At 36.2% G+C, this 24,830-nt stretch overlaps 1 protein-coding gene across 1 annotated transcript in view; it reads left to right on the top strand.

Moving 5' to 3' along the window:
* The window catches only part of LOC111048211 (atrial natriuretic peptide receptor 1), a 448,703-nt gene that overhangs the window by 57,080 nt on the left and 366,793 nt on the right, over window positions 1–24,830 (top strand). Inside the window, exon 5 of the mRNA XM_039426765.1 lies at window positions 14,222–14,427. Within this exon, the coding sequence (XP_039282699.1) occupies window positions 14,222–14,427 (206 nt within the window). The remainder of the gene's footprint in view (window positions 1–14,221; window positions 14,428–24,830) is intronic.

Below are 24,830 nucleotides of genomic sequence, written 5' to 3'. Positions count from 1 at the left end.
CTCTTCTGTAGCTGAATTTACCTAATACTAAGTTTCAAGAGCAGAAAAATTTCAAGATCCTTTTGACGATGAAAAATGACTTATAACTGTGAACGGATTACCTTGTTGATTTTATCCCAGAAGTAATATTGCTGATGAGAATAAGAGAATGTGGATGCATACTGATTGTTACTCTACGTTCCAAGGTGAAACAATATTGGGAAACTATTTGTCATATACTGTATAATTTCATCTTTGACCAGCAATAATAATTTTGAATCAGCTCTTCTTCGACTTTCCAATGCAGTTTTTCCACACAATATCTAACTTTCCATTCAAATTGTATTGAGATAATCAACAATGATGCTTCTGATATTGATAGATACATTGAATATTGAATACAATCTCATTATGTTTATTAATCTAGACATCGGAAATGGAGAGAAACACTCAATAATACCCAACAAACCTTGCTCATTATCTTTGAAGTTTGTCTTTGATATTGGTTTGGAAATACGCAATTACCCAGTATTTAATTAAACAGATTCGTGAAATGAATTCACCAGTAAGTGGTGGGTTGATTTATGTGCACCATGTAATTACTTTCGTTTGTAGGCACAAACCAGCAGAATCACTTTGTATTGAAATGAGAACTCACCTTGATTGATATTCATTTTGAGTATCGATCGGCTAGCTGATATTGATTTTTCCCGTTATTCGTATGCTATTTATGAAGCTTATGAATTTGAATGAATTTATGGAGCTTAAAACTCCATTTATTTATAAACGGTTATTGATAATAAACTCATTTGGTTTTATAACTTATCATTTGTTGTTGAATACCTTTTGTAGGATTCTTTTGTAGGCTGCACAACAGCCTGTTTAATTTTAACCGTGATTAATTCCACAAGAATCAATCAGAGAAGGCCTTTTTGATAAGACGGCTTCTCTGATTGGTTTTCGTGGAATAAATCACGATTGAAATATAACCGGCTTTTGTGCAACCGGTACTAAGACTGAAAGACTACTCGAAATTTCATCAATTTTTCTCTTGAGCAAAAATCATCAGCTTGCTGTATAGGTGTAGATTCAGGATTTTCATTTGGTGTCGTAAACCTCAGGTATTATTGGGTCAACATAGAGGTCTAGGATTGTTCTTGAATCAATTTTGGTGGTAAATTTACATTGGGGGTATATTTAATAGCGTATATCCCTCCAGTTTTCCCAGGAAGCCCCCTCTCAAAATTTCAGATTACTATATCTTATAAATTCCATCCATGTCACAATACTTCACATAGTTGCTTATGAAGACATATCGAATTGCAATGACCAATCGGTGTGTGCTCATTGACCGAGCGAAGTGAGGTCTAAGATTCAAGTCGACGGTTTTGCATTTCTCTCTATGTTTATATTTATTGTTCGAGATTGAGGATATTAAGGAAATAAGAAGAGTAGTAGAATAAGACTGTATTAAAATGGTGAACCAGAGGAAGGGGTGAGGATACCACAAAACGCGATGCGAGGATAAATAACAATGAAATTGATAAATGAATCTAAATATCTTGATATTGTTCTTTTTCACCATACGTAATTGAAGCGTTGACTCGTTGGTGTGGCCACACGTCGCGTCGATGATGAATGTCTTGTAACACTCTTAGGTATTTCACTATTTTGAGGTAAAGAGTCGGAAATGAGGTGGAACAATAATGGCGGTAAGGAGTTGAGGTATGAGTTATGATTTTCACGGCTGGTATAATAATATATCATAAGAAAAATAAGAATTAAATGAAGTTTTCCACAAAACTGATAATAAGAAAATAATATTGTGGAGCGGTTTTTACGACAGAGGATTGATTAGAAGCTTCTTGTAGCGATCACTTCATACGAATGGAAAGCCGGGGTAACACTTCCACTGAACATGCGCTAGATTACAAAGAAAGGGTTACTGCGCAACCACAAGTAACCAATAGAAACCAGTTGAGGGCTGGCGGCAAAATTACATTATATGAATTAGCTAGGACTCTCAAGCTACAATATATAATAATACTAAATACGAAACATTTATGTTTCTATGTTCCGCATTCACAGCAAAACGCAGCAATAGATTTTCATGAAATTTGACAGGTATGTTCCTTTTTGAATTTCGCGTCGACGTATACATATGTTTTTTAAATTTTGCATTTTAAGGATAATACAAAAGGAAAAGGAGTCTCCTTTGAATGTCAAGATAGACATAATAAAACAATAAGTAGGCGTCAGTGGCCTCAGAATCGAATGTCAAGATAGACATTAATAAATCAATTATGATACATACATAAATGAAAATTGAATAGAACGATTTACGTAACCTGAATAAAATTTTGAAGAGGAGATGCAGCCAGGCAGACAGGCAATGACTCCGCAATACCCACAGGAACAGGACATCAGCAAGCGATGATGTGATCTGGCCATGCGATGACAAGAATGGAAACGTCCACCACAGCAGGCGAATCCCCCAGTGGAAATGTAGGCTGGAGCATGTAGAATCCCAAATGAATAATCCAACTTTCAAGTTGTGGAATTTTTAGAATGATTTCCAAACGGTAGAGATGATGAATTTGAAAGTTTGAGTTACACGAGGTGAAGCCAATAGTTAGAAGAATGGCAATTGAAGCTCACACGAGGTTGTAATTTTTGACAAAGTTTATCAGAGTAATATGCGAAGCAATCGATGAATAATTTAATCACAATTGAAGAATAGAATAAATGAATTAATTTGTAGAATAATTCACACTTTAAAAACGTTCTGTAGATCAAATAAATAGCAATGAACGCCCACACGAGGTCGTGAACTTAGCAAAGTTTATCAGAGCAAATATGCGAAGCAATCGATGAATAATTGAATCACAATTGAAGAATAGAATAAATGAATTAATTTGTAGAATAATTCACACTTTAAAAACGTTCTGTAGATTAAATAAATAGCGATGAACGCCGACACGAGGTTGTAATTTTTGACAAAGTTTATCAAAAGTTTATCAGAGTAAATGAGTGAAGAAATCGATGAATAATTGAATCACAATTGAAGAATAGAACAAACGAATTAATTCGAAGAATAATTCACCTTTAAAAACGTTTCGTAGGTCCGATGAAAGTGGATAAAAGGTTTAGACCAAAAGCGTAAATGCGCTCTTGACTAAGAACCATTGCAAAAGACAAAAAGATGCTACAATGCTCGATGAAAGAAGCAAGATGCTGGATGTGTTTGAAACATAGGTAAAGCGTTTGCAAACGCATGGTGAAAAAGTAACAAGTATCTAGAAAGTAAGATGCCTAAAGACAAGATTAAATTCCAAAAAATCGAATAGTATAAATATTAAAATTGCAATGGCAAATAATCCGACGAAAAAGTACGAATAGAAGTATAGAAAACCAACTTAACTAAAGCAGTGTCTTAGAACCGACTGTGACGTCACTGGTCAGCGCAGACAGACAAAATGACGACATGATGTCTACGTAGTAGCGGAATGAGTAACAAGTGGAACCGTTCCAATAAATGCTTTGTCAGATTTTACATAAACTGGGCCCCTTGTGTCATACGGGGGTATGGCACAATAAGAAAAAGTAAGAAATATGTAAAATCTGGCAAGGCAATTGGAAGTTGAAAACTGGGCCCCATGTGAGAACCAGGGGAAAAAACAATGAAACCTAAAAAATACAAAATGAACCATAAGAGCAAGGGGATTAACTAGAATCCTCATCAATGGGAAGAGGTGCTAAACTCGAAATAGCTCTCTTAAAAGTGCCGGAGGGAGTGAGAACAGTGACAACTCGAACGTTGTCGTCCTTACCGGGATGAACTTCAGTAATGCGCGCCAGCTCCCAAGTGGACTGCGCGGAACCAGGATCCTTCAAGATGACAACCATACCGACCTTCAAATTTTCACAACTGTTATCCATTTGCCTTTTTTCTGAAGAGTGGTTAAATATTCACGAGACCATCTATCCCAAAGCTCCTGGATAGAAACAGCAAGTTAATACCAACGTGAACGATGATCAATGTGTTTGGTGTTAGGCGGCAAGAAGGGTAATGATGTAAGTGGACGTCCAATCAAAAAATGACCTGGAGACAAGTAGGCAAGATCATGTGGATCTTCCGACAAGAGAACAAGAGGGCGCGAATTCAAGATGGCTTCGACCTGAGCAGCAAGAGTACAGGTTTCTTCAAAGTTAAATACCTTGTTGAATGTGACTACACGGAATATGCGTTTGAAGTTTTTTACTGCATTCTCCCAGAGTCCACCGAAGTGCGGAGCCCGAGGGGGAATGAAGTGCCATTGGATGTTGAGTACAGACATAGTGTCATGAATATCTGATTTGAGACGATCAGAGGACAAAAATTCGTGGAGCTCACGTAGCTCATTGTTGGCACCAACGAAAATTGTGGCGTCCGAAAAAATGGAATGCGGAATGCCCCGACGAGCAGAAAACCGAATCAGAGCGGCAATAATTGCCTTGGAGGTAAGTTCCGAGACAGTTTCAATATGAACGGCACGAGTTACCATACACACAAACAGCGACAAGTATGCTTTAGAAAAAGTACGAGATTTGGGGCCGCCTACATGAATGGAAATAGGACCGGCGTAATCCAAACCACAATTGTAAAAGGGAAAATTAGCCTGAACGCGGGCCGCTGGTAAACTACCCATGATTTGCTCAGAACGAGGAGCCGAAAGGTGAAAACACAATATGCAATGCCGCAATACACTTTTGATGGTGCGACGGGTGGAGGGAAACCTAAATCGTTGTCTTACACTGGCCATGGTGGCCTGCACCCCAGCATGACTTAGACGACGATGGTGAGCAACAATCAATGCACGAGTGAATTTGTGATTGCTAGGCAACAATATTTGATGTTTGTAATCAAAGGAAGCATTTGCATTTTGCAAACGTCCACCAACTCTGAGCAGAGAATCTGAGTGAATGAATGGTGACAAGGCTTTAATAGAACTATTAGGCAATAGCTCCTGATTTTGACGCAATGCTTTAAGTTCAGCAGAGAAAGCTTCTTCTTGAATAGATTTGAAGATACAATTTTCAGCTTCTGAAATTTCAGAGATAGCTAATTGACCAAAGCGCGGAGTGACTGAATTTTGTTTTCTACAATTATGAATGAACCGTAGAACATATGCTGTTGTACGAACAATTTTGTGATAGGTGGAGCAACTATTGATTATACCTGAGATAACATCATTATGAGAAGAAGTGGTAGCTAATACCTGAACTGATTGAGAACTGATTTCCTGAACTGATACCTGAGCTGATTTCTCTAACTGATGAGAGACATCATTTGAAGTTAAAAAAATTGACATGACCCTACGGGGAGCGGCCACAGGTGAAGCGGGGAGGCACGAACGAGGTGCTGCAATAGGACGAATAGCTTTACAAGAACCAAATATGACCCAACCTAGACTGGTTTTCTGAAGAATGGGAGCATTTTGAGCTAGATATAATTTACCAGGCTGAAGTATAGATGCGAATATGCCAGCACCAAGTAACAAATCTACAGGTTTAGATTGATCAAACAATGGATCCGCTAATTTGAGTTCAACAGGAATTGAAATTTTGGAGAGATTGATGTTCACACTAGGAACATTAGATGATATGCTATCAACTACAATACAATTTTCTTCAACCGATCACGAACGATCAGATGAAGACAAGCAAACCAAATGAGAGATAGATGATTTGGTCTTATTCTCACCTACACTATGAATCAAAGTGTCCGAATGCAAAGTAACAAGCGACAATTTTTCAGCCAACCTAGTTGACATCAAATTACAATCAGAGCAAGAATCTAAAAGCGCGGTTGCTTTAATAAATTCCCCACTAGAAGATTGAACCAAAACTTCGGCAGTAGGTAACAAGGCGACAGTTGATTGCTGTTGCAAACACAGAGACGAAGTGGAGCTCATTGTGACATGAGAGTTCTTCTGAGGCTGTTCTGCATGAGAAACAGCTTGCTTAGTTGTTTCCGCATTCTGAACCATGACGGAATTCAAAACAGCATTCTTACCCTTGGAGGGAGCAAAGGATTGAGAATGAATAACATTTGAAGTTACCTTATCCTTAGAAGTAGGCTGAGTGTCTCGTGATTGAGGATACGACCTATGAAGAACAGTGTGGTGACTCTTGCCACAAAGTGTACACGATTTGTCCGAACTAACATGATTGGGTGCAAAAGGCTTGAGGCAATTATAACATAACCTTTTGTCACGGACAGCATTCCAACGATCAGTAACCTGCAACTTCAATAATTCATTACAATGATTTGGAAAATGACCAACAGAATTACAAAAACTACAAGGTGACATAGAAGAGGTAGTAACCTGCATCCTAGCTTGAACATTCGATTGATTTTGATTGAACTTCGGCTTGCTATGAGCACCAACCGAGTTGGATGTACTTTGCTGTACATTCCTTGATGATGGTTAGCTGAGCTTGAAGCAACAGCGTCCATGATTTTGCATTGTGATTCCAAAAAATTCCAAAATTTATCAATGGTGGGAATGTCGTGTATACCAACACTCTTTTCCCATTCTCGAACAGTAGCAGTATCCAACTGCAACAACATTTTGTGCATGTATAATAAGTCCTTGATTTGGACTCCAAGTTGAAGCGCTTCGAGCGCGGTAATGTGGGACTTGCAAAAGTCAATGAATGCCTGTAATGATTGCAGACAGTTACGCTTTATGGTAGGCGGAGATTCAATTGCCGTGACGTGCCTGGCAGCAATTAATCTCTTATTGTCATACCTCTCCCTTAAGAGGTTCCATGCAAGCTGAAAACCATTTTCGTCAGCTTCAATGTGTTCCACTCTAGCAAGAGCTTCACCACTGAGTGATTGACGAAGATAGAAAAATTTCAATGAGTCATTAATATTATCTTGATTACCAATAATATTGGTAAAAGCACTTGAGAATGCTTGCCATTTTGAAAGCTCCCCATTGAAGCGTGGAAGCGGAATCTGAGGCAACTGAAAATTTGCCAAATGTGAGTTTTGAGATGTTGGCCGCTGGGAAGCACCAGCAGTGGCCTCATTGTTGCGTTGTCTGCTTTCAAAAGCAGTTAATGCAGCGTTTGCCTTAGAGGTAATGGAGATAAACTTATTAAGTATCTCAAAATGAGTTGAAGTGTCTTGTGCTTGCAACTCTGAATTCCATAGCTGTTCTTGTATTTTATCATACTTAATTCTAAGTGAACCTAGTTCGTTTTTGACAGTCAATAATTGATAATAAGTGGCTTCAGTGTCCACAACATAATCGTTATAGCTGGTTATGAACCAATCTATTTCCTGGTGTAAATTGTCTCTTGCATTGAAAAGAGCAGAAGGCTCAGGAAGTGAATCTTCCTAATGATCGGACATGCTTAAAAACTAACAGAAAAACCTGAGTGAACGAAACGATGCTGCACTGTAGCAATGCGATTGCTGCGCCAATAAGCAACTTTGGGCGCTGGTCCAGTATGCAGAGAGGCACGCCTGTGCGTTTGAGGCAAGTTGTATCAAGCTTGCTGTGCGGCGAGTCAAGTAGCGAGCTCGCAAGGTGGTGTAGTTTGCCGTGTGTTGTTTTCTCAATGCGCAATAACCGTCTGTGACCAGTTCAGTGTGGTTCAGTCTCTCAGGGTACAAGATAGTTGATAGCTGGTGCATACACGTCGCAGCGTGCTTTGAGTTGCAGCCAGTACTGAAAATTTGAAACAAGTGTGTGAATGCTTAATATTAAACAATATAAACATACAAAGGTACAATGGAATAAAATATACTCTAGAGTGGGACCTAATCATTGGCGTCAAGCTAGACTATTAGGCACATGGTCACTGGAACCCTAAGGTTCAATGGACCAAGAAATGGGTGATAAAAATTAACAATTATCCTAGGTAACACTAGATCAAAAATGAACGGGCCGGAGGACCAATTTTTATGACAGAATCCAAGGTCAGGGCAGTGGACTGTGAATGATAGTTGGTATGAATACCTACAAATAAATCTTTGAATTCTGTGCATAAAAATACTGATAGCTTGAATTGTGGTAAGTACGCCAATAAAAGACTAAATGAATCAACAAGATAAGATTTAATAATAATAATAAGATAATAATAGGCAGATGGCCACATACAAAAACAATTGTAAGTAGATTGAGTCAAATAATATCTTGGGATCAATAAAATAATAATAGGCAGATGGCCACATACAAAAACAATTGTAAGTAGATTGAGTCAAATATCTTGGGATAATTACAACATGATAACACGTTAGAGAAATACAAAATTTAAATGAGATTAGGTCAATGACATTAATGATCATTGAAGTCTGACAATAAACGAAAAGGTAATATTAATGATACCTGAAATGAATATAAATTGAGTGCTATAATGAAAGTTATTGCTGTAAGGTTCAATATTAATGATTAAAAAATGACAATAAGCTGTAAATAATGCTCAACAAGTAAAATACATAAAAATATATGCGGCATAGGCCTTCAGTGATTTGAATGTCAAGAAGATATCAATTGAGCAATTAATAGGCATCAGTGGCCTCAGTGAATTTGAATGTCAAGATAGACATTCAATAGTACAAAAGGAATAATAACAAATGACAATGAGCTGTAAATAGTGCTCAACAAGTAGAATACATAAAAATATATGCGGCATAGGCCTTCAGTAAATTAAATGTCAAGTAGATATCAATCGTACGATAATTAGGCGTCAGTGGCCTTAGAAAATCACTTGTAAAGCCAAGGGTAGCTGTCAAATCCAATGAATAGTTGCTACTATTGAATACAATTATATAGGCGTCAGTGGCCTCAGAAAATCACTTGTAAAGCCAAGGGTAGCTGTTAAATACAATGAATTAATAGGCGTCGGTGGCCTTAGTGAATCACTTGTAAAGCCAAGGGTAGCTGTCAAATCCAATGAATTAATAGGCGTCGGTGGCCTCAGTGAATTGAATGTCAAGATAGACATTAATAAAACAAATTAATAGGCGTCACTGGCCTTAAAATATCACTTAAGAGCTAAGGGTAGCTAATAAATACAATGTGAAGATTGTCCAGGTTGAATATAGGCGACATGGGCCTTCAATGAATTGAGTGTCAAGATAGACATCAATTAGAACGATTAATAGGCGACAGTGGCCTCAGAAAATCACTTGTAAAGCCAAGGGTAGCTGTCAAATCCAATGAATTAATAGGCGTGAATTAAGTGGCCTCAGTGAATTGAATGTCAAGATAGACATCAATAAATCAATTATGATACATACATAAATGAAAATTGAATAGAACGATTTACGTAACCTGAATAAAATTTTGAAGAGGAGATGCAGCCAGGCAGACAGGCAATGACTCCGCAATACCCACAGGAACAGGACATCAGCAAGCGATGATGTGATCTGGCCATGCGATGACAAGAATGGAAACGTCCACCACAGCAGGCGAATCCCCCAGTGGAAATTCAGGCTGGAGCATGTAGAATCCCAAATGAATAATCCAACTTTCAAGTTGTGGAATTTTTAGAATGATTACCAAACGGTAGAGATGATGAATTCTAAAGTTTAAGTTACATGAGGTGAAGCCAATAGTTAGAAGAATGGCAATTGAAGCTCACACGAGGTTGTAATTTTTGACAAAGTTTATCAGAGTAATATGCGAAGCAATCGATGAATAATTTAATCACAATTGAAGAATAGAATAAATGAATTAATTTGTAGAATAATTCACACTTTAAAAACGTTCTGTAGATCAAATAAATAGCAATGAACGCCCACACGAGGTCGTGAACTTAGCAAAGTTTATCAGAGCAAATATGCGAAGAAATCGATGAATAATTGAATCACAATTGAAGAATAGAACAAACGAATTTATTCGAAGAATAATTCACCTTTAAAAACGTTTCGTAGGTCCGATGAAAGTGGATAAAAGGTTTAGACCAAAAGCGTAAATGCGCTCTTGACTAAGAACCATTGCAAAAGACAAAAAGACGCTACAATGCTTGATGAAAGAAGCAAGATGCCAGATGTGTTTGAAACGTAGGTAAAGCGTTTGCAAACGCATGGTGAAAAAGTAACAAGTATCTAGAAAGTAAGATGCCTAAAGACAAGATTAAATTCCAAAAAATCGAATAGTATAAATATTAAAATTGCAACGGCAAATAATCCGACGAAAAAGTACGAATAGAAGTATAGAAAACCAACTTGACTAAAGCAGTGTCTTAGAACCGACTGTGACGTCACTGGTCAGCGCAGACAGACAAAATGACGACATGATGTCTACGTAGTAGCGGAACGAGTAACAAGTGGAACCGTTCCAATAAATGCATTGTCAGATTTTACACTTAGGTATTTCACAATTTTGAGGTAAAGAGTCGGAAATGAGGTGGAACAATAATTGCGGTAAGGAGTTGAAGTATGAGTTACGATTTTCACGGCCGGTATAATAATATATCATAAGAAAAATAAGAATTAAATGAGGTTTTCCACAATACTGATAATAATAAGATAAGAATATTGTGGAGCGGATCTATCAAGAGCGGTTTTTACGACAGAGGATTAAAAGCTTCTCATAGCGATCACTTCATATGAATGGAAAGCCGGGGTGACACTTCCACTGAACATGCGCTAGATTACAAAGAAAGGGTTACTGCGCAACCACAAGTAACCAATACAAACCAGTTGAGGGCTGGCGGCAAAATTACATTATATGAATTAGCTAGGACTCTCAAGCTACAATATATAATAATACTAAATACGAAACATTTATGTTTCTATGTTCCGCATTTACAGCAAAACGCAGCAATAGATTTTCATGAAATTTGACAGGTATGTTCCTTTTTGAATTTCGCGTCGACGTATACATATGGTTTTTGAAATTTTGCATTTTAAGGATAATACAAAAGGAAAAGGAGTCTCCTTTGAACGCCAATATTGCCGTAAAAATCAGACTTTAGAATTATTATTCATCATAAATCAACTGTCTAGTGGACTATTATTATAGTCCAAAAACATCGAACATCTCGAAAATGTATCTTTCCATCAACGTTGTAGACAGTTGCAGCCAGACCTGATAACAGCGCTCACACTCACATTCCGGGACGACACTTCACGGTACGATAGGACAGAAAGCTCTATGTTCATTTAGGATTTTCTCTAGACATTCTAAATTGATAAATTATTTATTAATGTTTGAGAAACATAACAACAGGTCAATGTAACTTACTGAGCGCGAGGTCTACTGTTCACAGAACTACTTGTAAGAAACTATGTGAAGTATTGTGACTAATCGTGTCTAGTCTTGTCTTGACTAACTGGTGTGTGCCCACCCTAATAGATCTTAATAATCTTAATTTCCCTGTTCTATTCTGTTGATCACACTCGCCAACTTATTGGAATAAGAACATTGTATACTCAGCTGTACTTGAAGTTTGTAAGTTTCATATATTTACGTTTTGAAGCAATGATGAAGTGGAAGATGTTTTGAAGTTCAGTCACTCATCAACTTATTGTTGAACTTCACAAATTTCGCTTGTAATATAAGTTCTCGTCTACATCACAACAGGAATACTGAGACTGTTTTATATTCTTAGCAAGGAGTAAAGAACACTCATTGTTATGTATTCTGTGTTCTTAGTATGTAGTTTCATTAGTAATAATGGAAAATGCGAGAAACTTGTACTCGAAAACTCATCTCAAATTTCATTGTCAACTTGAACTGCAACAGTTTCTTCAATTCGTTCGAAAGTAGAACATAGATTCTTGTATGGGTATAAATACGGTCTCCTCATCAACCAGATCAATAAAATAGTGAATGAGCAATCAACTGAGAAACAAACTGAACTCAAACGACGATAAAATGGGAAATTCAGCAACAAACACAAAACTTTGAGGAGTTTGTTAGATTAGTTAGTTTAGTTTCTTGCAAAAGTTTCTCACAATCAGAAACGATGTATGAGGAAAAGTAGCTTTCTAAGTTACAGGAAGACTTTGAATGAATGTTGCAATTTGTATTTAATGGTTTCCTAGAAAATAATTGATTATTAAATGACGTAGTAGATTATATTGAGTCGTTTTATTTTCATTTTAAATGAATTCAGTTAAGCTAGATTTCTAGATATTGAGAAAGATATGTTGGAGCTTCAACCATATTCAAGTCACACCTCTTGCCCTACTACCATTAATATTATATTGTTCAGTGATAAGTTGTACTAGTATCTCATTCATTGATTACCAATGCCATCTGTAGGCAGAGCACGACGAGCAACTGTAGGGACCAGGGCATCTCTCGTCGAGCACAATGATTAATTCTCCCATTTAAAATACACTGAAACTGGAAGTTATCGTAAAGTGACCACTTTCGGGACGGGCATCGAAAGTGACCTTCACTTTTCCGGGCTCAAATTGAGATCAGCTGTTTTTATTTACACTGTTCGTAGAACGGTATCCTTCCAACTTAGAAAATGTCCAGAAATTGTAAGTTTTCTGTGCAGTGTAGCGAAAACTTTATTTTTCATAGCCTAATTCTTTGTATAGTCTTGTCTGTAGAAGTAGTAGATGAGATATTAATGAATGAGCAGTTCCAGGATTATTCCGAACACTCTGCACTTGGTCATGCTTCTACAGCTCTTTACTATCTGTTAGTTGATTTGGCTCAAGCTTGAATGTATATCCAATTTTAGAATTTCAATAAGACAGGGGTGCTCGAAACCACCCTCGCAAGCCAATGAACGCACACCATTCCTATAATTTTAAGAGAAATTCAGCTTAACCCCCCACCCGTGGGCACCCTTGAATAAGATCATATAAACTCCAACTTCATCTTATTTTCTGTGGTATTCATGTCAGTCAATAATCTTTAACTTTTAATAAAATCTACATTCATTGATAAGCAAAAATGAACTGATTAGGTGCTACTAGAGCTGCTCGAAATGAGCTAATGTACAAAGAAATTTTGCAATAAACTTAAATGAATAAATGGGCAAATGTTTTTTTCCCATTCTTAGTTGAGAATCTGTACACCATCTTATTCTTCAGGCACCTTCTCCAACAAGGAGGTAAGGTTATTAAACTTGAGCGAATAAGAATCTATCAACTTGTATCCTGTTCTGTAAATATTCAAGAGACTATCATCTGTGATGTATCATGCCCATAGTCATCAAATAATGAGTTTAGACATAGCCACCTCTAATACAAGGCCCCGGCCTACGATATTGCAACGTCGCAGTGTAGGCCTAAAATCTAATACATGATTGGTGAAAAATATTTTTAAAAATACCAGCTGATCTTTTTCACCAATCATGTATTAGATTCTAGGCCTACGCTGCGACGTTTCAATATCATAGGCCGGGGCCTTGTATTAGAGGTGGCTATTGTTTAGACACATAAAGTACTATACCAATTTCCAATAATTAGCATCCTGTAGTTCCTTGTGGAAGCAAGAAGATAAGTGAATGGGTTATCATTTGTATTAGTCAGTGCTCGGAAAAATGAAAACTAGGAAAAAACTGAAAGCTACGAAAGACATCGAATAAACCACTTTGTAGTCACGAGATTTACTGCGAAATAATTTACTAAATCCTAATCGGCGAAATCCTATGAATGACATGAGGATTGTATAATTCAATAAATAACTAGACCGAAGAGACCGGATAATTTATTACACGCTGTTGTGAAGATTGGCTTGCGGTCTTGTTCGTTTTCAGTTCATGTAGGTGGCCCAATGCAATTAATCATGCTGGAAAGCCGACTCGGAGATGGGAAAATGCTGAAATTGTTCCTTATTATCTCCTAACAGGATTGGATTAGATTTAACTAGTCTGGAAATAGAGCACTGGCAGGATTTAAACTGCAGTATCTTCAGAAACACAAAACACTATTTGGAATGGAATATTCATATATTCAAACACTAAATAAATGAAAAAATAAAATGAAAATAAAACTATTTGAAATGTCCATAGCAAAAATGATATCGGGTATTGCCTAAAGTTATAGCTCACAATACTCAGAAGTCAATACTTGAGTTTTCATTGGGCTCCACATCATCGAAATTCAGGGATGAGATCAGGGTTAGCTTGTTTTAGCCTTCCTCAATCATTCTACGATTTTGTCGTAGTATTGTATTTATAAGAATAGCATTGTATTTGTACGGCTCGTTCTGTATTTTAGAATAGTCGATCATTTTCGCGTGCTAAAATGGAAGTGATGGTTGTTTTTCAGGTACAAGTGGACGAAAGTGATGCTAATGTATGAGAAAGACGGTTGTGAACACGTTTCCGGCAAGCACACGTGCAAACTGATGATGGGTTCCCTGGTGGAGTACCTCGACAGGGACAAGTTCACCTTCCGCTACTACAACTTCGAGAACAGCTCCAAGGAAGCCATCCACGAGGATCTGCGCAGGGAAATCGGATATCAGTTTTCTAGTGAGTTTTTCACTGTACGAATTTCCTTAGAATAACTTCTTTATACAAAATACGGCATGTCCTATTGATAAAACATACTTTACATTTTTAAATGTAAAGAACTGACAGACTGTGAATAAAATAAAAATCCGACTCTTTAAATTGAACGTTTCTTTACTCAATACTTAATCATATACTTTAATATTACTCACTCATTCATTCATTAACCTATTGCCAACATTCATCACTATTATGGGTTCATGTGGCAGTAATGACGAATTGGTATATAAATAAAAACGTATGCAATTCTATCACAAAAATTAATTGATATATGTTGAAATGTTCTAACTGTGTAGAAAAAAATAATAGTTAGTGAGTGTTGACCAATTTCGATCAGAAAAACTAGAAAAAGGGTTTTTGTGTTTCCAATATAATTTATCAAGTAAATTAGAGCCTGAACCAAACCTTTGCGAGTGAACGAGAATCTATGTTAAACGGTAAAATTTACCTCACATTCTGAGGAGTGAACAAGTAGTAAAATATTGGAAGAGCATCTTCAGTAAGACTCGATCTGGTGAACCGTTCGGGATGATTAAAATACTATAGTTGGTTTAACGATTCTGATTGGTTCATGTTGTGGTTGCTAGGCAACGAAAGTGTCCTTGGTTAGGACAGACTTGGGAGTTGTTCATAATGCGTAAAAGATCCTATAAATAAGTAATCTCCATTCAGAAAATTCAATGTTTTTATCCCCATATAGAGACTGTATGCATTCAACTATGAAAAATTGAATTGGTTTTCACTAAAGTTAATAGGTGAAAAACACAGCGGCCTAAGCTTTTGTTGTTCTAGAGAGTTAGCTATGGCCCGTTGCCAGATAAGTTCAGGGTCAGTAAACCCCATTTGAATCCAACCATCGTTGAATGACGGTTTCACATTTCCTTACTTTTCCAGATGACATAATTTACAATTACAATTGCTCATTAGTCAGTTCAATAATAATTGTGTATAGTAATAATGACAGGTTTGATGTCTTATTTTTTTCACAAGAATTGATCCGGGTTATCCGGATTCTCGAGTTAGTTGGGTCAGTACCGAAGGTTTTGTCACATAATAAAATTGTATCCAGTTGATTCAGATAATACTATCATAAACGTTCTTTGCCAGAAATTCGGAGTTTTGTATATCCTAATCCTTCCAACATGTTTATAGTATGGATTGAAATCAGGAATGATTCATGTCAGCGAATCGATTGGAGATTAGACTCCATTCGCCTCAAATGACCAAAAGGCCTGGTCTACCAAAATAATCGCTTTTATATCAAATAATGCGCTTGACTTGTTTGGAGCAATCTGCGATAATGGAAATTTGCTTTGCATCATGACATTAATTGGATTCCAGATAGGCGAACCGATCTAGTTTTAGACATAGATAGAGCTGTAGTTAGATCATATAATTTAGATATAGATATAGTTCTGCATCCGCTTATCCGTTGTCGTTTAAATATATGCAGTTTGAAGCCCGAACATTCGCACATCATTCATCAGTTATATGATTTCGAATGTGATGATAATTAATTCATGACTGAATTTATTGTGGATTTGACTGGTTGGAGTTTCTAATAGGCTTTGAAGTAATCATTCAATTGCAGATGAAAATCACAAAGGAGTTTCATTTCATGGTGTTTAATACTGATAATGAACAGTGACAGTAACAATATTGAAAGTTCATCATACAATGATTTTACAGTAATACTGAAATTCTGATCTATTATATCAGGTATATTTGTGGGATGAATTCCGTGTAAATTCAATAAAGTAAGTAGTTTAAAGAGTTTTCCCAATAATACTGGATGCGTTTACTGTAAAGTATTGTGATGTGATTGATTTTTGACTTGTAATTGTTTTTGCTCTCCTCTTAAAATTGATGGGGCATTTCTGTACTCATATTTTTCCATCTCCCAACATTAATAAGTGAATAAAATTTTTCAATGTGAATATCATAATAGTGATCACATTTTATAGACAGTTTGAATTCTATGAATTGTACGTTTGTAGTTATGTGGAGCACATCCGTTCATATTTGTAATAATCTATCTACTTTTTACTCATACTTTTAATCATAATTTCTTAACCAATATAATGAGAATGTTGATTATGCTTGATTCAGAATAGAGTGCGATCAATTGATAATACATTGATCTTTTCAGAAATATTATACATTTAATTTATATTAAGGTATACTAGAAACCTGATCGAGGTTACAGAGAAATATGTACAGAATACTCTGAAGGATTGTAATTTTGTTTTCTGTACCAATAGAATGCTAAAACAAGGAGGGATCATCACCATTTACAGAAAATGTTTGTATGAAGGTTATATTCTTTTCCAATAGAGTCTTTTTGATTAGCCTTATATTATCGAAGAAAGGCATTCTGCATTCAACTGTACAAAAAAAAAACAACAAATATATTTCAGTTAATGATTCAATTCCTGTAAATGAGAGTTCGTACTTTCTTATCAGTTTGAAAACGATCATACTACTCGTAGTTTATGATTTAAAAACAAAATTTACAATAGGTTGGTTTTCGTTTCAATTGATCAAATTTTGTCTCAATAGATTTGATAGCTGATTTGATTGATTTCTTGTTCATATATCGTCTAAAGTCTAAACCATACTTTTTCTTTAGGGTTGCGTTCAATATAAATAGAAATATAAATCTCTGTACTTAAAAGGGTACTGAGATTTATATTTTTATTTATATCATCTAAACTATTCCGATCATTGAATTCTTATTCTGTTGCTTTGGAAGGAAAATCTAATGAAACCAATTTGGAAAACCAAATCAATCAAAACTAAATTCCATCGCCACAAAGCTCTATGACAGATTTCCACGCACCTTTGCCTGCGTAACGTTATAGAAATCGAATTCTGTTTTCGTTTGGGCCTAATAATTTACATAGAGATAAAACTCTTCACAGCTGATGGCAGGGCGACGCATCAATCACGTCTCACTGAATCCGCCATCCAACGTCCCAAAAAATGTAAATTGTGATGCCCTAGCCTCCCAGCCCCCCGTCATGCTGAGTGCCCAAGGTGGCAGATATCTCATTCGGGCAAGAGGGTTCAAGTAGGGGGGGGGGGGTCTACAAGGGGATCTAGGGACCATAGGCATGGAATTTTCGCACCACTGCTCGTAAATCGATCAACGAATCCACTTCTCTCAAGTACCACACTTGGAAAAGATGCACGTGAAGTGACAGTTTTTCAAGACACCTGTATAAATTTTATTTAGGTGGGATAAGAATAATATCAATAATGCATCAGAAAAATTCAATTGAACCAGACTTCAAGTGTGCAGTGAAAAGCGCTGCTCGCTTTTTATATTTATCCGTGAACAATGAAACTTCTATCAAAACCTCATGATTTTTCAATGATTGCTAAGTTTTCAACGATGAAATACTATTCTGAAAAAAATTGCAATTGCAAAATAGCACACGGTGCTAAAACGCTGTTAGATTGCACCACTTGTATTTCAATTGTATTTTCAAAATCTCATTTGTAAATAATGTTATCAGGCTAGAACGAAAATAAGGAGATGGCTTTTTACTTACTGTCCTATTCATAGTCGTATTCGTATTCATAAACATTATCGCTATACCAAAACCTATTCGTAGTCATTTTCGCTCAGGACGAACCATCTACGAACGCAAACGTTTATAGAAGCTCAGTTAATGGCCACGTGAAAACTGTAAGTCTCGGCTGAAATATAACAGTCGTGAGTCGTGAGGTTCATTGATTGTTGGAATATTTATATCAGAAAACCCCATTAAGGTGAATTTTCGTTTGTGCGTAAACTTCCGCAGTCGACGATGACAAGCATTGTTGACCTTTACATTGTCCAAATTTCAATTGTGCTGAAACAGCTGATCAAATTACTTTTCATTATATTTGTGTTTATTGTTCAAGAATCAAAACATTCAAATAATATCAACATATTGCCATCTTAAAGTATAAACTCAACCTCCCACATTAAAACATAATTGAACATAATCTTTTAGATTATTCAGACGAATTGAAATCTACCCAATCTGAGATCCTCACCCTGTCGTGGTGGACGATGGCATTTACGAAAACCCAGCTTTAGAGGTACCCATCAATAAAACGCTATAAGAATATGATTATTGAGGTTTATCAAATCGCAGGTACATTACATAAGAAAAATTAATATGAACCACGTTGATAGATTTGAACACACTTGATAGACGTTTTTAATTGTTTTAAGTCAATTCCGATCTGGCTAATTTAGAACTTTCAATCTGTATAATTCAACCCATAATGTCAACAATAAATATTAGTTATTGTAAGGTTATATTATTAAAGGCTTCTCAACTAAGTTGTTGAATTCGTATCAAAGTTTCAATATCAGAGACAGCCAACTTCGCGTAACTGCGACGGAATTTCATCGCATGGTGTTAAATCGAGACTGAACTTGAAGCAATCAGAAAATCACCTGACATGTGAAGCTTATTACTTGCCTTGTTCAAAGTCAGTACCTACATGCCAGCGGCCAACAATTTGGTTATTGATCAGCGGCTGAGTGTAGCCTACACAAACACCCGTTCTGTATCACAGGCACCTCGGCCAAATAATAACCTAAGCCAGGCCGACACCTCTCATAGATCACGTCAAAGTGACACGACAAGAAAATGAAATTCATACAGTCGAAATTGAACAACTTATTGACCGAGCGCTGTCAACTCCAATCATGTTGTCGATGCCGTCACTTTGTTCCAGTCCAATAATAATCAACAACACTTTCCAGGCAACAAAACGCTATCAGATTGATAATAATCATTCATGTTCGAATTTTATTGCATGACGGGTGCTTACAGTTTATTCATTCATTCATCAATATTCCCGGAATTGGAATAGGATGCAAATAACCAGTCCGTATCTGACCAGTACCAAAAACAACTATTGTTCGTCGTATAAGGAAAAAAAAATGTTTGTAATTTCATCATTCATAATTCATTCTCAGCTACAAAACTGAAATTAACTTAAAAATATTCTTTAATTCTAAACTCCATGTATAATAGTTGGGTAGCAGCTCTAAAATACTAAAATGGATGTTGAATTAATCCTCAGTGTTAACCTAGCAGTTGTTGAGAATACCCAAAAGCTCTTATTCTCTTATCAGTGCTTTGTACAAAAACTGTTGGTGGAAAATCAATAGTTTATGACCCATATCGAACAATAATGATAATTTTGATCTATTTGATACTTTACATGGAATATAGAATCCATTGGAAAATTTTTAACAATAGAATGTATTTGCTTTATTAATGCATCTTTTAAAGTTCTACAAGAGTTGGTTTTTTGATTCTTTTTGTCATTAGTTTCGTTTCATTTTCCATTGTTATCGTTGTATACTCCTTTACTATTCATGGAAACGTGTGAAGAATAAAAATTTAGCTAAAAAACGTTGGTCTAAGAAGCTAATTATCTTCTATCGATCGACCTTTCATCAAAGAAAATTATCATTTGGATTACAATTTCAAATAGAAATTCCAGTATAGAAGGTCATCTTCCAGAAATTTTTTTTTCGTAGAAATCAGAACAGGCTATAGAAGGTATAATATAAGGGACAGTACCACCAATGTCAAACTCTGGAAGATTTTCAAGAATATTGTTCACATTATGGACAGAATAGCACGTTCCTTACTTAATAAGCAAAATTTGAATAAAATAATGAGAACGTGGGACGATCAGAGGTCGAAGCGTGGAAGAATGAAAGCCGAAATAATGAGATGAGATTTAGTGTTCAGATCGTCGTTAGAACGACTCTAGCTCATCCCATTAATAATACTCGTATGTGTATTTTACAATCTGAACAACGGAAGGAGGAGATTGGCCTGAAAAATTGGAGTTTGAGGTAGAAGGAGATGGTGGTAGAAAGAAAATGAACTCTAAGTTATAGAGGGAAAAAGATAAACAAAGCAGGTAAAAGAGAGGCTACAATCAAAGAGAAAATGAGAATTCCTTCATCTCATAGGAAAAAGGCTGTAGGAATAATACGAGAAAAAAGAGGGTGAAAACTTGGAGGAAAGAGGATGAGACAAGTGGAAAAACGGGAAGAGAAAGAGCTCGACAGAGAGGTAAGAAGAGATAGATTTTTGGAAAGGATATGAAAGATATAAGGAAATCGAGAGAAAAAATATTATAGATTGAGATACAGGGTGTTGAGAAGGAGATGAAGAAAAATGGAATAAAAGATTAGAAATTAGGAAGAACGGAAAGAGAAAGAACTCGACAGAGGAGTGAGAAGAGGTTGATTTCGTGAAAGGAGAGAAAATATGTGAGGGATTCGAGAGAAATAATATCACATATAGGAAAACAGGGTTCAATGAGAGGAGAAGAGAGACCAAAAGTAAGAAGAGAAAAGAGTTGAGAAGCGAAAAATGATGGAAAAGAAGGGTATGGTTAAAGAGAAATCGAGTGAAACATAATCGTGAGGGAACGATGTCACTTTTACTAACAACATTGTTAGTCGTTGATGATTGAGAAAATGAATTTTGGAGAGGTTGGAGAGCCAAAGGGATGTTTGTAACGGGAGAGAGATGAGAAAGAGAGAAAGAGGAGGCCTACAAGATGGGCTATGCCACCAGTAATCCTGTGAGGAGGGAGAGAGGAGATGTCCTACGGACTTGGACGGAGCAGATTTCTGTTGATTCAGGTGCATCTTCACACACCGAGCCGCACTGTCTTGGTTTCAGCATTTTATCCTATCAAATCTCTCTGTTCACACCAGATTCGAACCGACCAATCAGAGCGCAAAGATAATATGTAATATGGTGTATACGGATGATGTTATGAACGGTAGTGGATGAGGAATCAAATAATATTATCTTGTTTCCTTTCTTTTGAAATAATTTATTTATTTATTACTAGAATATAGAATCATAACAGTTCTTGTGAGAATGATCCAATTCTTCAATGAACATGGAATAATATTTTTCAATATTTCAGAGATTTTAATTGCAAATATCTTATGGGGGCTATAGATCTAATTCTATCTTATATGATTTTATTTTTGTGATTGTAAAGGAAGATTTTTGTAAGGATTTTTATTTTGAAATTAATTAATCTGATAAATTCAAAATTATTGTAGTACATACATTTTTTGGACTCAAAATAGTGTGTGAATTAAGTTATCATTTACATAACCTCTAGACTGTGTATTCCAAATTAAGGCTTAAAGCAGTTTTGGGCGAATGCCTGTTGTTTTTACCTGCATTGTATCTATTGTCTATGAATAGATAAATAAATAAATTATCTACTAAATTTCAAATTTTTGTAGTTAATGAGTCTTGTTTATGAATAGTTTTTTTACATTGTTCATCTTCTTCTATTTTTATCAAATTCGGTAAACATTTCTAGTTTCATCCTGCTGTTCTTCCAAAACCTTTACGATAATTTCTACTTGCATGAATTGATAAATAAATAGTTTGGGTTATAGCTCATATGAAGTAACATTTAACTGTTACGATAACAATATGAGACATTTGATTTCAATATCAAGGTGTTTTCTAATACGCACTATGTAGCCGAATATTTCACGTTCTTATAGTATTCTCTTATTCGACTCTTCATTCATGTCATATTCCTTGATAGAGGAATAAGTTGACAAATTTTAGGAATGATTTCCCTCCTTCCGGAACTTCCTGCAAATGCAACAACCGTCACAGGAAATAGGATGATTAATTATGATCAAATTGAATAGATGTAATTAAGCATTCCGGATGGAATTCGGTTCACAGCTAGAGCTACGAGATGAGCGTCTCAATCCTATCAGCCTTTCTCACCCTGCTCTGCTCACTCACTCATTTCAACGTTTCTCGATTTCTCGCCTCACCAACTTGTATCAGACCTCCACATGTACACCGGCACATTGGAAACGCACTTGGAATTTAAAGTCACTGACAGACAGTGAAGCATGCTAAGAAATTGAGAGATAGCTGGATGCTGGATTATAGTGTATACATAATATATATAGAGTGTATATTATATATAGAGTATAGAAGTTGATATAGTGAATTATAGTCTATACCGTTACAACATCGATGGAAGTGGTTGGAGTGTTTTTTAAGAAGAAGGATGCTAGGAAATTGAGCGATAGCTCGATCATAGTGCTGAGAAAAATACGGAGAAAACATTTTATAAAATGGAAAAATGATTGTCTCTTTCCTGTTTAGGGCTACTTGTGATATAAATAGAAATAAGAATCTCAGTACCCATTTTTTGAATTATTTGCCATTGGAAATGGCATGAATGTTGAAACATGTTCTGATAAAATTTAAATAAAAATCTCAGTACCCTTTTTTGAATTATTCTATTGGAAAAGGCATGGCAATGGCAAATAATTCAAAAAAAGGATACTGAGATGTTTATTTCTATTTATTTTGGAAAAATGATGTATTTTGCTTCAAGAAAGATAAAGATCAAACCTGAGCAATAGAGAAATCTGTAGTGATTGAAAGACAAAGAAAAACTCACAAAAGCTGGAAACTTCAAGTCACACGAAAAAAATATTAGAAAATATAAAAAAATGGTGTTTAGCGCTTCAAAAACGGCTAAGGAACAAATCATATACATAACAGAGAAAAGGCCGGGATATATTGGCGTAACAGAGACAGAGACACAAACATCTATCTGAATGTGATAATTCTAAAATTGAGAAACGGCGATAGTGCAGTCAGATGATGAAGAAAAGTGAAAGATAGGAACGGTTTTATGAAGAGGAATGAAAATATTCAAGTTATTAGTCATTATGCAAGTTATGTGAGCTGGAGAGCTGAATAGATGAGAGTATACTTACTGTAGTATAGAAGAGGAGACAGAGAAATCAATCAATGGAAAAAGTAATTGGTGGTTAATAGTGATTTACAAGAAAGAGAGAAAAAGCAAGAATTGAATTTAAGAAGAGCAAGTGAACAATCTGACGATGAGGAGGAGGGGAAGGTTGGCTTTTAAGACTGATATTTCCGAGTGGGATAAACATAAAGAGTGGGAGCATTGGGTGAGTGAATAAGTAGTTTGTACAGTGAGAAGCAGTGGGAGAGGAAGATGCAGGAAGAGATAAACAGTAAGAGAGTAACAATGAGAAGTGGGTGAGAGAGATTGTGAGACATAGATAGAGAGGAGTGAATGAGAAAGAGAAGAAAGTGCGAGAACGAGAGAGAGAGAGAGAAAAAAAGAGACAGAGAGGAGAAAGTGAGAGAGCGAAAGAGAGTGAGGAGTGTGTAAGAGTGAGGGGGAAGAAAGCGTGTAAATGAGTGTTGGGAAGAGAATGTGTGAGAGGGAAAGCGAGAAAGAGATAGAGAGTGTGAGTGTTTGAGAGTGGGGGAAGAGAGAGTGAGGTGGATGAGGGTGTGTGAGAGAGAGGGATGGAGTGGGGAGGAAGAGAGTATGAGAGAGAGTGAGAGAGGGTGGAAGATTGAGTAAGTGAGAGAGCTAAACACTGGAAAAGAATGGAAAAATGAAAAAGAAGGAATAAAGTGAAAAAAAGGAAAGCGAAAAGGAAGGGATCAAGGCATCGAGTGGGTGGTGAATAAGTGAGTGGAGATAACGAGAGCACGAACACGGAAAGCGGTTTGGAAGCCGATTAAAAATACGAATGGAATAAGAAAATGGTGGACTAGGTGAAGAATGGCAGTCAGTATCAGAGAAAAAGGAGGAAAAGGAACAATCCTCTGATTAAACTTTCCCACAATCGAGTTGGAAAAGAGATCACGCTTCATTCCCCACCTTGCATGAATTCAGAAGAATGAGATTGAGGAATTGAATTTTAAAGACAATGGAAGAATGAATCAAAATGATTGAAAAAGGCTGGTAAGGAATGTAAAAAAATTGTATTATTATACAATTAGATTGTTAAATTATTTAGTGTTCAATCATACTGGGACTATGCCCAAAATAGGAGCTATCCGGCTTCCGTTTTTCTTGTGTGTTTGCGGTTTCTTCAAGACCGATACATTGATATCGAAATGAGGCCGATGAAAGAATAAAGAGATCTTTATTCTCTCTTAAGCTTGGAAAAAAGCTTCAAACTCTTTTTCTCCTCGATAAAATAAGAATAGACGAATCTGGAAAGGAAACATAGAACGGAGGAAAAAGTGGCGGGATAATGATTTTGAGTTTGGGAATGGTGAGATTCTGGAACGTGGAGAGGAGAGAGATAGTGTTGAAGAGGAGAGAGATATTGTTGAAGAGGAGAGAATCTAGAGAACAAATTAAAGTAGAATTGGAGGTGAAAGTCATGGAAGGTGCAGATTGTGGAAACATATGAGAAGGAAAAGTAAGAAGGATACAATAAAGTGAACAGAGATTACTAAATCAGAAAAAAGGTTGAAAGGAGAAAGAAG

The sequence above is a fragment of the Nilaparvata lugens genome, chromosome 4 (assembly GCF_014356525.2).
Source record: "Nilaparvata lugens isolate BPH chromosome 4, ASM1435652v1, whole genome shotgun sequence".
Taxonomy (NCBI): domain Eukaryota; kingdom Metazoa; phylum Arthropoda; class Insecta; order Hemiptera; family Delphacidae; genus Nilaparvata; species Nilaparvata lugens.
This window is presented reverse-complemented; position numbering and strand designations above follow the sequence as displayed.